Raw genomic sequence first — 16,007 nt, 5'->3', positions numbered from 1 at the left:
ACAGTATTATATAAATAGTAATAAGAACAAAACTTCTATATTTAGTAAAGTTAAATATATTGGATGAGAATTTTGTACATATGAAGTAAATATCTAAATATAGAATATTTAAGTAAAAGATGGACATTGGAAATCTTTAACCCATACCCTTCTAAATTTCTATAATGAACTTGTACCTCTTTCAATTTGGACAGTACCATTAACTGTTAAAAGATGTGCTTACCAAAATGACACTGACTGAATGGCGAACAGTGCAGACCATGATCAGACTGCACGAATGTGCTGGCTAATTTTGGTCTGCACTGGTCGCAGAGGCAGAATCACTTGCCTCCAGCAGGCTAAGGGCAAATGTAAAAAAGAAATCTCTGACTATTTAAGGATGAAGATGACAGTGACCCCGACCATGACAGCCAGCATTTTATTAGTAAAGGTAAATTTAGTGTAGTCCATACCTAGCATTGTTCTTTAAAGATATTGGACCAGAAATGACAGTCAGCAATTTGCATTCATTTACATATTCTGTATATTTATGCATTATTCTGTATTCTCCAGTTGTTACGAAAAATAATTTTCTGTTATGACCAAATAGATGTAGAAATTACATATGGAAATTATCATTATGGGTGCACTACCTTAAAAGAATCTCTTCTGAGTTGTTCATATTAAAAAGGTTTTTTCAGCTGTATGGGTAACTATGCAGTTCCAATATTGCTTTTCCTTTTGGACTTTATTCCTTGTTGTTATTTTTACCGCAGGATTTCTGTAAAGATTTTTCCCAATGTATAGGAGTTTCTTTGGGTGAAAAGTTAAGGTTGCTTGCTTCAGATTACTTGCTTCTTGCCACAGCGAAATTGAAACTTGCTGTTAGCTGCCTTGATAGCCTAATGGTAGAAGCCGGGCTTTGAGCGCTAGAGGTCATAGGTCTACTCCATTGGCCACATACCAGAAATGCGAAAAATGGTACTGGCAGCTTCTTTGCTTAGTGCTCAGCATAAAGTGGATAGTTCTTGGAGTCAGTAAATGTGATTCAGCGTGGTACTATGTCACATGTCTGTGACATGATATTTCATAGGCAGAAGTACTTGTATGAAGTCGGGCATTGTGCTTACTGCTTCATGTAAACACCATTGTTTATGTGATTGAAAAATTATGGAAAAAGACTCTCAGCCCAAAAGCAAACAGATCTTTAATATATCAGAAATTACAATTCCCATGTGTAGTTTATCAAAATTTACAATTCCAAAACATTTTAACAGTGAGTAGAGAAGTGAGTTAAGTAGTATTTCTGTTGACTTTGTAAAATCTTCCAGAAAAAGAATGCTCTGTGTCACCTATCATGGACAGTATGGATAGATCACAAGGTTATTATCATGGTGAGAGGGTTAATGTGTATGATGACGAACAACACGAGTTGTGTCCACAGAAACACATAAACAGTATACATGTATTATCATTTGCCAAGCATGTATGTGGGATGTTGAACACAGGTTAGTAGACAACATAATGATTCAGCTATTTCTCATGGCCCGTTGGTTTATATCCCTGAAATTGAATCACTTGCGCCATAGTTCTGATGGTTCTAAATCCCACAGAAAATTTAGAACTTTCCTTCTTATATAATAGACTGGGTTTTCTTCTTGCATACTAGACTGGGTTTTCTTCTTGCACATTAGACTGGGTTTTCTTCTTGCATACTAGACTGGGTTTTCTTTTTGCATACTAGACTGGGTTTTCTTGCATATTAGACTGGGTTTCCTTCTTGCATACTAGACTGGGTTTCTTCTTGCATACTAGACTGGGTTTTCTTCTTGCATACTAGACTGGGTTTTCTTCTTGCATACTAGACTGGGTTTTCTTCTTGCATACTAGACTGGGTTTGCTTGCATATTAGACTGGGTTTTCTTCTTGCATACTAGACTGGGTTTTCTGGGGATTTTATCAATTCTTGAAAACTCTGTCATAGACCCCTGTGTGTAAGATGACTCTCATGCAATATAGGACATACAAGAAACTTCATCTGTGTAATAGTTTCCTGCAATAATTTTTAATTTTTGTGTATTACCAGATAAACATCTAATACCTTGATAGTTCCTCTTTGTTCCTTTTGATATTTTCCTTGATTCAAAAACATTATTTTTTTAAGAAAATGTATTAAAGGTAATAAAACAAAACTAGAACTAATTTGTCCCTTTTGTCTTTGTAACTCCATATCTAACTTCCTGTTTACAGACATTTAAGTCCTGAGCTAATTTCACAGGAAAGGTCTTGTTGGAAACTGATGGCCTTGTTTCAAAAATGATTTCACAGAATGATATTTCCCTTGTATGACTCTCTACCCTAAATGTGAAATGTACAAGCTGGCTGTGACAGTTGGGTGAGCACTCTAGAGCCCTCATTGCACTTTCGTTTTATCTAGGTCATGGAGGAACCATTTACTTTGGTATTGACGAGAACAGTCAGGTTTTTGGACTTGAGTTGTCAAGGGATGAGAAAGATAGATTCCGCCTCGGAGTGGACCAGCACATGTTCAGCAAAATTTCTCCAGTCCTCCTGCACTCACAGTTCAGTATTAAAGACATTCCAGTTATAGATCCGAGAACTAATCAAATTATTCCAGATCATTTTGTTATAGGTGAGTTCTTGTTAGATTTTGTTGCGTTCATCATCATCAGGAACAAAAACTTAGATAATTATGTCTCCCACACCACTGTGGTGGGGGACATATTGATTTACTCCTGTCTGTCTGTGTGTGTATCTGTCTGTCTGTCTGTTTGTCACAAATCTTGTCAGCACTCTAAGTTGAACATTTCTCATCCGATCTTCACCAAACTTGAATAAAATGTGTTTGCCAATAAGTCCTTGGCTAAGATAGATAACTAGCCAAATCGGCCCAGGCACTTCAGCATTGTACCCCTTGCATTACCAAAAATACTGATGCCAGTGATACAGGTCTTGGTGCATAGTTGACTCAGATACATAATGGAGAAGAAATGATTAGGCAGTTGTGGGGACAGGTGCTTTTCTCAAAAGCAGCTTAGTTGATGTTTGAATATCAGTTTATTTTTTAATTACTCTTAATTCTAAAATCTACAAACTTGTGTACCTCTAATTTAAAAATAGGTTTTTCCCTTAAAAAAATGTAATGTCTACAAAATCTTGGGATTCTGTAGATTTTTGCTGTGTTACAAAATTTCTTGATATTCAGAAGTCTTTGCAGTATCTTGGGTACCGTAGTTATCAATACATGTAGCTTTGAATTGTAAATCTTGTGATAATTGCTTTCTCTGCCTATTGTCAGAAACATTTAAATTTTTACAATAATTTATTCATAATATATCAGGATCCATGTTTACATTCCAGTTGCAAAATTGTATACACATAATCAATCAAATAATTTTTGTTAAGGTCAATGGTTGGCCAGTTTTCTCCCAGTTGTAAGGCCATTTCATTAACAGAGTTTGTTTTTGCAGATTTCATTGATATTTTTTGTTTTAGAGATAAATATCAGAGGCAGTAAAGGGTCTATTTACACCATGGTGGATGGAGCATGCTATTACAGATTTGGATCTAAAACTAGTGCGATATCTAGACAGGTAGGCTATTTTTTGATCAGATACTTGTTCAATATCTAGACAAGTATGCTAGTCTTAGATCAGATACTAGCGCAGTATCTAGACAGGTAGACTATTTATAGATCAGATACATACAGTATCTAGACAGGTAATACATGCTATTTTTAGGTCAGATACTAAATAGTACAGTATCTAGACAGGTGGGCTATTTTTAGGTCAGATACTAGTGCAGTATCTAGACAGGTAATACATGCTACTTTTAGGTCAGATACTAGTGCAGTATCTAGACAGGTAATACATGCTACTTTTAGGTCAGATACTAGTGCAGTATCTAGACAGGTAATACATGCTACTTCTAGATCAGATACTAGTGCAATATCTAGACAGGTAATACATGCTTTTAGATCAGATACTAGTGCAGTATCTAGACAGGTAATACATGCTACTTTTAGGTCAGATACTAGTGCAGTTCTAGACAGGTAATCCAGCTACTTTTAGGTCAGATACTAGTGCAGTATCTAGACAGGTAATACATGCTACTTTTAGGTCAGATACTAGTGCAGTATCTAGACAGGTAATACATGCTACTTCTAGATCAGATACTAGTGCAGTATCTAGACAGGTAATACATGCTTTAAGATCAGATACTAGTGCAGTATCTAGACAGGTAATACATGCTTTTAGATCAGATACTTGTGCAGTATCTAGACAGGTAATACATGCTACTTTTAGGTCAGATACTAGTGCAGTATCTAGACAGGTAATACATGCTACTTTTAGATCAGATACTAATGCAGTATCTAGACAGGCAATACATGCTACTTTTATGTCAGATACTAGTGCAGTATCTAGACAGGTAAGAGCGTTGGTCTACAGATCTCGGGGTCGCGAGTTCGATCCCTGGGCGGGGCGTATGTTCTCCGTGACTATTTGATAAACGACATTTTGTCTGAAATCATTAGTCCTCCACCTCTGATAATTCATGTGGGGAAGTTGGCACTTACTTGCGGAGAACAGGTTTGTACTGGTACAGAATCCAGGAACACTGGTTAGGTTAACTGCCCGCCGTTATATGACTGAAATACTGTTGAAAAAACGGCGTTAAACCCCTCCCCCCCAAAAAAAAAATATCTAGACAGGTAATACATGCTTTCAGATCAGATACTAGTGCAGTATCTAGACAGGTAATACATGCTACTTTTAGATCAGATACTAGTGCAGTATCTAGACAGGTAATACATGCTGCTTTTAGAGCAGATACTAGTGCAGTATCTAGACAGGTAATACATGCTTTTGGATCAGATACTAGTGCAGTATCTAGATAGGTAATACATGCTTTTAGATCAGATACTAGTGCAGTATCTAGACAGGTAATACATGCTTTTAGATCAGATACTAGTGCAGTATCAAGACAGGTAATACATGCTACTTTTAGATCAGATACTAGTGCAGTATCTAGACAGGTAATATATGCTACTTTTAGGTCAGATACTAGTGCAGTATCTAGACAGGTAATACATGCTACTTCTAGATCAGATACTAGTGCAATATCTAGACAGGTAATACATGCTTTTAGATCAGATACTAGTGCAGTATCTAGACAGGTAATACATGCTACTTTTAGGTCAGATACTAGTGCAGTTCTAGACAGGTAATCCAGCTACTTTTAGGTCAGATACTAGTGCAGTATCTAGACAGGTAATACATGCTACTTTTAGGTCAGATACTAGTGCAGTATCTAGACAGGTAATACATGCTACTTCTAGATCAGATACTAGTGCAGTATCTAGACAGGTAATACATTCTTTTAGATCAGATACTAGTGCAGTATCTAGACAGGTAATACATGCTTTTAGATCAGATACTTGTGCAGTATCTAGACAGGTAATACATGCTACTTTTAGGTCAGATACTAGTGCAGTATCTAGACAGGTAATACATGCTACTTTTAGATCAGATACTAATGCAGTATCTAGACAGGCAATACATGCTACTTTTATGTCAGATACTAGTGCAGTATCTAGACAGGTAAGAGCGTTGGTCTACGGATCTCGGGGTCGCGAGTTCGATCCCCGGGCGGGGCGTATGTTCTCCGTGACTATTTGATAAACGACATTTTGTCTGAAATCATTAGTCCTCCACCTCTGATAATTCATGTGGGGAAGTTGGCAGTTACTTGCGGAGAACAGGTTTGTACTGGTACAGAATCCAGGAACACTGGTTAGGGTAACTGCCCGCCGTTATATGACTGAAATACTGTTGAAAAAACGGCGTTAGACCCCCCCCAAAAAAAAAAAAAATATCTAGACAGGTAATACATGCTTTCAGATCAGATACTAGTGCAGTATCTAGACAGGTAATACATGCTACTTTTAGATCAGATACTAGTGCAGTATCTAGACAGGTAATACATGCTGCTTTTAGAGCAGATACTAGTGCAGTATCTAGACAGGTAATACATGCTTTTGGATCAGATACTAGTGCAGTATCTAGACAGGTAATACATGCTTTTAGATCAGATACTAGTGCAGTATCTAGACAGGTAATACATGCTACTTTTAGATCAGATACTAGTGCAGTATCTAGACAGGTAATATATGCTACTTTTAGGTCAGATACTAGTGCAGTATCTAGACAGGTAATACATGCTTTTAGATCTGATACTAGTGCAGTATCTAGACAGGTAATACATGCTACTTTTAGGTCAGATACTAGTGCAGTATCTAGATAGGTAATACATGCTACTTTTAGATCAGATACTAGTGCAGTATCTAGACAGGTAATACATGCTACTTTTAGGTCAGATACTAGTGCAGTATCTAGACAGGTAATACATGCTTTTTCTAGATCAGATACTAGTGCAGTATCTAGACAGGTAATACATGCTACTTCTAGATCAGATACTTGTGCAGTATCTAGACAGGTATATATCTAGAGGCCATATTTTTCAATGGATCTTCATGAAAATGGGTCAGAATGTTCATCTGAATGATATCGTCCATGCGTGCGTGCGTAAACTTTATCTTGTGACCACTCTAGAGGTCACTTTTTTCATGGGATCTTTATGAATGTTGGTCAGAATGTCCACCTTGATGATATCTAGGTCAAGTTTGAAACTGGGTCACGTGCGTCAAAAACTAGGTCAGTAGGTCTAAAAATAGAAAAACCTTGTGACCACTCTAGAGGCCATACTTTTCAATGGATCTTCACGAAAGTTAGTCAGAATGTTCACCTTGATGATATCTAGATCAAGTTCGAAACTGGGTCACGTGTCTTCAAAAACTAGGTCAGTAGGCAAATAATAAAAAAACCTTGTGACCTCTCTAGAGGCCATATTTTATATGGGATCTGTATGAAAGTTGGTCTGAATGTTTACCTTGATGATGTCTAGATCAGGTTCGAAACTGGGTCACATGCGGTCCAAAACTAGGTCAGTAGGTCCAAAAATAGAAAAACCTTGTGACACCTCTAAAGGCCATACTTTTCAATGGATCTTCATGAAAGTTAGTCAGAATGTTGACCTTGATGATATCTAGGTCAAGTTCGAAACTGGGTCACGTGCCTTCAAAAACTAGGTCAGTAGGTCAAATAATAAAAAAAACTTGTGACCTCTCTAGAGGCCATATTTTTCATGGGATCTGTATGTAAGTTGGTCTGATTGTCCATCTTGATGATGTCTAGGTTAGTTTCTTAACTGGGTCAAGTGCGTTCAAAAACTAGGTCAGTAGGTCTAAAAATAGAAAAACCTTGTGACCTCTCTAGAGGCCACACTTTTCAATGGATCTTCATGAAAGTTTATCAGAATGTTTACCATGATGATATCTAGATCAAGATTGAAACTGGGTCACGTGCCATCAAAAACTAGGTCATTAAGTCAAATAATAAAAAAACCTTGTGACCTCTCTAGAGGCCATATTTTTCATGGGATCTTTATGAAAGTTGGTCTGAATATTCATCTTGATGATGTCTAGATCAAGTTCGAAACTGGGTCACGTGCGATCCAAAACTAGGTCAGTAGGTCTAAAAATAGAAAAACCTTGTGACCTCTCTTAGAGGCCATACTTTTCAATGGATCTTCATGAAAGTTAGTCAGAATGTTCACCTTGATGATATCTAGGTCAGTTTCGAAACTGGGTCACGTGTCCTCAAAAACTAGGTCAGTAGGTCAAATAATAGAAAAACCTTGTGACCTCTCTAGAGGCCATATTTTTCATGGGATCTGTATGTAAGTTGGTCTGAATATTCATCTTGATGATATCTAGGTCAAGTTTGAAACTGGGTCACATGAGCTCAAAAACTAGGTCACTATGTCATATAATAGAAAAAACGACGCCATACTCAGTTCAAAACTTTGTCATGTGGGGACAGGTGAGCGATTCAGGACCATCATGGTCCTCTTGTTTTTTAGCTCACCTGTCACAAAGTGACAAGGTGAGCTTTTGTGATCGCGTGGCGTCCGTCGTCCGTGCGTCTGTGCGTGCGTAAACGTTTGCTTGTGACCACTCTAGAGGTCACATTTTTCATGGGATCTTTATGAAATTTGGTCAGAATGTTCATCTTGATGATATCTAGGTCAGGTTCGAAACATGGTCAAGTGCGGTCAAAAACTAGGTCAGTAGGTCTAAAATTAGAAAAACCTTGTGACCTCTCTAGAGGCCATATTTTTCATGAGATCTTCATGAAAATTGGTCAGAATGTTCATCTTGATGATATCTAGGTCAAGTTAGAAACTGGGTCACGTGCCTTCAAAAACTAGGTCAGTAGGTCTAAAAATAGAAAAAACTTGTGACCTCTCTAGAGGCCATATTTTTCATGGGATCTGTATGAAAGTTGGTCTGAATGTTCATCTTGATGATTTCTAGTTTAATTTTGAAACTGGGTCATGTGGGATCAAAAACTAGGTCAGTAGGTTGAAAAATAGAAAAACCTTGTGACCTCTCTAGAGGCCATATTTCTCAATGGATCTTCATGAAAATTGGTCAGAATGTTCACCTTGATGATAACTAGGTCAAATTGGAAACTGGGTCACGTGCGGTCAAAAACTAGGTCAGTAAATCTAAAAATAGAAAAACATTGTGACCATAGAGGCCATATTTTTCATGAGATCTTCATGAAAATTGGTCAGAATGTTCACCTTGATGACTTCTAGGTCAAGTTCGAAACTGGGTCACGTGCGTTCAAAAACTAGGTCAGTAGGTCTAAAAATAGAAAAACCTTGTGACCTCTCTAGAGGCCATATTTCTCAATGGATCTTCATGAAAATTGGTGAGAATGTTCAGCTTGATGATATCTAGGTCAGTTTTGAAACTGGGTCCTGTGCGGTCAAAAACTAGGTCAGTAGGTCTAACAAAAGGGCCAAGATGGCCCTAGGTCGCTCACCTGAGAAACACACCACAATACACCATAACAGTGTAAACATGTTTGACCTAGTGATTTCATGGAAAAAAATATTCTGACCAATTATCATTAAAATTGGAGCAAAAACAAGTGTTTTCTTTGATTTGACCTAGTGACCTAGTTTTTTGACCCCAGATGACCCATATACGAACTTGACCTAGATTTCATCAAGGCTATCATTTTGACCAAATTTCATGAAGATCAATTGAAAAATACAGCCTCTATCGCATACACAAGGTTTTTCTTTGATTTGACCTAGTGACCTAGTTTTTGAACCCAGATGACCCATATTCGAACTTGACCTAGATTTTATCAAGGCTATCATTCTGACAAAATTTCATGAAGATCAGTTGAAAAATACAGCCTCTATCACATACACGAGGTTTTTCTTTGATTTAACCTAGTGACCTACTTTTTGACTACAGATGACCCATATTCAAATTCTACCTAGATTTCATCAAGGCAATCATTCTGACACTTTCAGGAAGATCAATTGACAAAAAACAGCCTCTATCGCATACACAAGGTTTTCCTTTGATTTGACCTAGTAACCTACTTTTTGACCCCAGAGGACCCATATTCGAACTTGACCTAGATTTCATCAAGGCAATCATTCTGACCAAATTTCATGAAGATCAATTGAAAAATACAGCCTCTATTGTATACACAAGGTTTTTCTTTGATTTGACCTAGTGACCTACTTTTTGACCCAAGATGACCCATATTCAAACTTGACCTAGATTTCATCAAGGTAATCATTCTGACTTAATTTCATGAAGATCAATTGAAAAATATAGCCTCTATCGCATACACAATGTTTTTCTTTGATTTGACCTAATGACCTACTTTTTGACCCCAGATGACCCATATTGACCCCAGAGGCCATATTTTTCATAGGATCTTTATGAAAATTAAATGTTCACCTTGATGATATCTAGGTCAAGTTCGAAACTGGTTCACGTGCGGTCAATAACTAGGTCAGTAGGTCTAAAAATAGAGAAACATTGTGACCTCTCTAGCGGCCATATTTTTCAAGAGATCTTCATGGAAATTAGTCAGAATGTTCACCTTGATGATATCTAGTTCAAGTTCGAAACTGGGTCACATGCTGTCAAAAACTAGGTCAGTAGGTCTAAAAATAGAAAAACCTTGTGACCTCTCTAGAGGCCATATTTCTCAATGGATCTTCATGAAAATTGGTGAGAGTGTTCAGCTTGATGATATATAGGTCAAATTTGAAACTGGGTCATGTGCGGTCAAAAACTAGGTCAGTAGGTCTAAAAATAGAAAAACCTTGTAACCTCTCTAGAGGCCATATTTTTCATGAGATCTTCATGAAAATTGGTGAGAGTGTTCATCTTGATGATATCTACGTCAAGTTCAAAAGTGGGTCACGTGCCTTTAAAAACTAGGTCATTAGGTCAAATAATAGAAAAACGTTGTGACCTCTCTAGAGGTCATATTTTTCAATGGATCTTCATGAAAATTGGTCAGAATTTTTTATCTTGATTATATCTAGGTCACATGTGCTCAAAAACTAGGTCACTAAGTCAAATAATAGAAATAACGACGTCATACTCAGTTCAACACTGGGTCATGTGGGGATAGGTGAGCGATTCAGGACCATCATGGTCCTCTTGTTTAACTGATTGTGTAAGTATTAAGGATGTTGCTTCAACTGTGACAAATACATTGGTAACTAGCATATGGATGTTTCTTCTCAATTTGAAAAAAAAAATCATGAAAACTGAAGACCAGTCTGAAACTGAAGCACTTCCTGATTGGTCGATTCTGATCACAAATTTAAGATTGACCAATAGCAATGTTTTATTTTAAGACTGGTGTCCAAATTCAAGTTTTATTACCTGGTTATCTGAAACAGCGTGTTTTACATGTGGTTTCTATGTATTCCAGGATCTGAGACAATTGATAGCATTCGAGGAGGAGATGAATTACTCTGATGAACTACAGAAATTTTTGACAGAGAAACAACAACTTATGTATGAGTTGCAGCTAGATAGAAGCTGATCATGATGAAATGTCATGTTTCAATTATGCCAGCAATAACTACAAAATACCTCAGATCACTATGAAAATTTGCGATACATGGAACCCCTCAAGAGCTAATACTTCATAAATTCTGTTGCAATCAGGATGAATGTTGATAATGAAGCACAAGAAGTACAATACATATACAAGGTTTATTTCTATTTTCCATTTAATTGAGATTTGTTTAATTCATAGTAATTATGTTGTAAATATTTGAATGAAAATTTATTTCCTAGAGTGTTAGTAGCAGATTTACTGTTCTTGTGCATGTTGATTAAAGCTTGTGTTTTAAGAAATTACAAGCACCAAAATTGAATTGAAAAGTTTGGAGACCAGTCTCGGAATGCAGCGTTGTGATTGGTCAGTTACAAAACTGTACTCAGAAACAACCAATCAGATGCCAGAATGTTTAGACTGGTATTTTTCTTCATCAAATAACTACACTCCTTCATAACTTTGAAGATTATGAGTAGGTGCTGAAAAATAGTGGTGTTTTTACATATATCAAGTTTGTACATGTGCCAAAATGAAGCTTACCTCTAGAACTATGGTAGTAACCCTACTCTTTATTATTATCATTATTTTTTTTATTAGAATATGTAAAGCTCATTTTAGATGTAAATTTAAAAGGAATTTTATGCAAGTTTTATCAGTAGGAAGATTGAAGTGCATCAAATTACTAGAGTGGCAGGATTGATCCCTGACTGAGGCAATTTACTTCCTGTCTGGGGAAGTTATTTTTGGACTGTTCTTGCCCTCCACTAGATTCAAGCTTTGAGAGTTTTCTACATTTTGTCTTCTAAGATTTGATCAATTTTAAATATTTTAAGAAGTTGAAAGTGTACAGTTTTAATTAAGGGGTAATTTTAAGAGTGTTTATGCCAAACTTTTGAAATTTTGTTGTTAAATGTATGGAGAGGAAATGGGGACATAGAAATTCAAATCCATTGCAGAGAGTGTTTTTATGCCCCTGAAGGAAGGCATATTAGTTTTCAACTGTCTGTCCGTTCGTTAGTTCGTCACAACGTTACCTTTTTGCATGAAGGCACTTTACTCGTGAACCACTGCACCCAGGACCTTCAGACTTCACCTGCTGATAGTACTTATTGAGTACACGACCCCTACTGACTTTGGGGTCACCAGGTCAAGGTCACCAGGTCAAAGGTCAAGGCGCTACGGGGGCATTTGTCACCATTAGTGACAGCTCTTGTTTTATATTGAATGTTTATTATTATGTGTAATTTCTAGTCATTTCATTATTTGTTAATCAATATTTTTGTGTGATTTTATGTTTATTTTAATTTGAATTCAAGAAGGATATTTAAGATAAGGTATCCATAATGACATTTTCTGTGAGTATTTAATCCTTGTATGCTGATACATTTTATAATATGGAAGTGTTATGGTAAATTTAGTAGTTTGATATGTATATGTGAGCTGCGCCATGAGAAAACCAACATAGTGCGTTTGCAACCAGCATTGATCGAGACCAGCCTGGGCATCCGCGCAGTTTGATATGTATATGTGAGCTGCGCCACGAGAAAACCAACATAGTGCGTTTGCAACCAGCATTGATTGATACCAGCCTGGGCATCCGCGCAGTTTGATCAGGATCAATTGCAACTAGAGAAAGCGTTAGCGAACAGCATGATCCTGACCAGACTGCGTGGATGTGCAGGCTGGTCTGGATCCATGCTGGTTGCAAACGCACTACGTTGGTTTTCTCATGGTGCAGCTCATATATTTCTATATGTTATTCCCTCAAGAAATTTAAAAATGCTACATTAAGTTTATTCAGTTTCAAGAATTTTGTCCAGGAACTTTTTTTGTAATATGTATTTTTTTATCAGATTTTCACATTAAATGGTAACTTTTCTGTGCTCCTTGAGCTTGACTGCCAGTTGTGAAATCGGTGTGGGATTAGTTGTTTTTGTAATGCTTGCTTAGCTGACTAGGGAGAGGGCAGATCTACGGATCACAGGGTCTAGAGTTCAATCCTGGGGCAAGTCATATTATCTTTATTTTCTCCGTGACGATTTGATAAAAGATGCTGTGTCTGATATCATCAATAGATTGACCAGAATTTCAAATTATGAAAGTTAGTTGTAACATTGCATAATGCTTTCCTAGGTAATGTTGACTTTAGCCGCACGATGAGAAAACCAGCATAGAGCCTTTGCAACCAGCATGGATCCAGACCAGCCTGCGCATCCATGCAGTGTGGTCAGGATCCATGCTGTTCGCTAATGGTTTCTGTAATTGCAATAGGCTTTGAAAGTGAACAGCATGGATCCTGACCAGACTGCATGGATGCGCGTGCTGGTCTGGATCCATGCTGGTCGCAAATGCACTATGTTGGTTTTCTCATGTTGCAGCTCATGTCATAATTTAAACTTCATGTTGATGTCATTGGAGGTTTCCTATATCACAGTCTGCCTCGTTGATGACTCTCCCAGTACTGAAATAACTGAACAGTGACATCTTCTGTGGTGTAATAATCTAATGACATTTCAAGAAAAGATTTTCTAGATTCACCTACTTTTGACAGGAATGCCACAAGTCGATATTGATTTGAATAGCGTAAATGGACACCATGGATATCAAAATATTTGTATTCAAGTTGCAAGAATGAAATATTTGCCATAAATCGTTCTTTCATTTTAAATTTAAATTTCTTGAGTGTATTTTGCCAATGGGCATTATTCAAGATCTCGGTGAAAAAGCTGCTAAATACACATATTAAATTGTCAGTATTTACAAATACACTTTTTGCATGGCTTGTTTTACACTGTTTTTTTTCTGTGTCAATACTTTAAAATTTTGTGTCTGGAAAAGCAATTCCATTTATCTGAAATAATTATTTTTGTTTTATTTTTACTACTGTCAAACCTGTCTTACAGAGCACATTGAAATATAGGCCAGTACTATAAAGCCTGCTTATAAAGGCCACTCTTCTTGTTTTAACATATTAAATAATATAGTTTAACCTGTGTACGGAGACCATATGTCAGCATAGACTACTTTTTCTTTTTCCTAAAGGCTGTAATTAAGGTTTGTACTGTCATGATAAATTCTTTATTTTCTTTTTAGGATACGATTAAGCTAAAACTGCAAGGTGTGCAGTAAGTATAGCAGAGTCTATAATCTGTTGTCTGGCCTTTAACATTTAGGGGCCTCCGTGGCTGAGTGTTTAAGGTCGTTGACTTTAACCCTTAGCCTGCTGCAGGTGAATTTAACAGCCTTTGCAAACAGCTTGGAACCAGATCAGACGCCGATTAAATCGGCGTCTGATCAGGTTCCAAGCTGTTTGCTACTCTGACAATATTTCTTCCAATTTTGGAGCAAATTGAATGAACTTTACAATTTTAGCAGACGACATTTCCAGCAGACGACAATTTATCTAGCATGCTAAAGGTTAAATTACTTGCCTCTCATCGATGTGGGTTCCAGCCTCACTGGGGATGTTGAATTCTTCATACGTGAGGAAGCCATCTAAGTGACTTAAGGAAGATTATGGTTCTACCTAGATGCCCGCTGGTGATGAAATAATGCATGGAGGGGCACCTGGGGTCTTCCTTCACCATTTAAGCTCAGGAAAGTCGCAATATGACCTGTAATTGTGTCAGTGCGAAGTTAAACCCAACAAAATAAATAAATTAATTTATAAACATTGTAGTTTCTTTTTAGCCATACTTTGATATTATCTTCATTGAATTTTGTCTGTAACTTTTCAGCTAAAATGTAAAATGCTTGGAGTTGTCGATATTTTAACTACAACAAAAAAATATTACTTCAGTCATTAACCCTAATCATCCTGGACATGACTGATTCTGCATTTGTGACCAATGTAGATCTTGATCAGACTGCATGGTAAGCACCCCGTTTAACAGTCATTATAGAAATTTAGTAAGGTATGGGTTAAGAAAGGAAACATTTAACTGTTCTTAAGATACATGAGAAAATTGTTTAATTCCAGTTTAAAATTTCACAGATTTCATTCAAAATATAGATTTATTAGTAGTTATGAATATATGGAAAACAATATGACAGGTTTACAATCATTTAACAACCTTTGTTTTTGAAATATGTTATCAGAAGAAGGCTTGTTAGAAGCTCTATGCTTGACTGTGTGTAAGCTATTACAAAAAGTGAAAATACCTGAAGAAAATTAACGCATTTTCGTTATTTTACAAATGGACTTTATTTTACATTTCTAATTTGACTTAGCCAGTTGGAATCATGGCCGACTGTGAAATGTAAATTACATGTACAAGTTTTCATGTAAAATCATTGTAATTTAAAACTTAAGGTATATTGTTACTGTAACAATTCTATACATTTTACATGTTAACCAGGCTGTAAGAAAATATTTCTGAATTTTTACCAGACCCACTGTCTTTGCAGGTACTAGGAACTATTGATTGTATTACCCTTTACCCTGCTATATTTTAAATTGGACTGGCCCATCTGTCAATTTTGGCAGTACCACTTGCTATTCAAAGGGGTGTTTACTGAAAATTTACTGACCGAAAAACGAACAGTGCAGACCATGATCAGACTGCACTGCAAAGGCGAAATCACTTGCTGCCAGCAGGCTAAAGGTTAATGTGTGACTGTATATTTGGAATGTATATACCTGTTGATGTTAATTGCTCAGCTTTTAGATTGTTTGTATTATTTAACCTGTTTTATATTTTATTAATGATTTTATGCTTTTCTGATTTCCTTAAGTTAAAGGCAGCATCTTCATCGGCATTCAAAATTGTTGAATTAAACCAGTTTAACTTACTGGAGTTGGGACTTACTGATACCTGGCTCAAAACTCACCACAGCAATTGTCTCTGCCATAACTAACTCTGCAGTGATTACCTCCCCTGGCACTGAAATTGAATACTGCCATTACAAATATCACCATGTCCATAAAAATCACGTGACAATTGCACAGAAAATTTCCTATCAGCATGCGCACTTGCAAGGATATTACCTCAG

At 36.7% G+C, this 16,007-nt stretch overlaps 1 protein-coding gene across 1 annotated transcript in view; it reads left to right on the top strand.

The window, feature by feature from the left end:
• LOC123557243 (uncharacterized) overlaps positions 1-15,806 on the top strand; it is a 33,645-nt gene extending 17,839 nt beyond the window's left edge. The window contains exons 11-15 of the mRNA XM_053525524.1: positions 379-430; positions 1,311-1,487; positions 2,417-2,632; positions 3,496-3,593; positions 10,884-15,806. Of these exons, the coding sequence (XP_053381499.1) occupies positions 379-430; positions 1,311-1,487; positions 2,417-2,632; positions 3,496-3,593; positions 10,884-10,997 (657 nt within the window). The 3' untranslated portion in view covers positions 10,998-15,806. The remainder of the gene's footprint in view (positions 1-378; positions 431-1,310; positions 1,488-2,416; positions 2,633-3,495; positions 3,594-10,883) is intronic.
• The last annotated feature ends 201 nt before the right edge of the window (positions 15,807-16,007 follow it).

The sequence above is a fragment of the Mercenaria mercenaria genome, chromosome 15 (genome assembly GCF_021730395.1).
Source record: "Mercenaria mercenaria strain notata chromosome 15, MADL_Memer_1, whole genome shotgun sequence".
NCBI classification, from domain to species: domain Eukaryota; kingdom Metazoa; phylum Mollusca; class Bivalvia; order Venerida; family Veneridae; genus Mercenaria; species Mercenaria mercenaria.
Note: the sequence above shows the minus strand (reverse complement) of the source record. Positions and strands in the feature narration are given on the sequence as shown.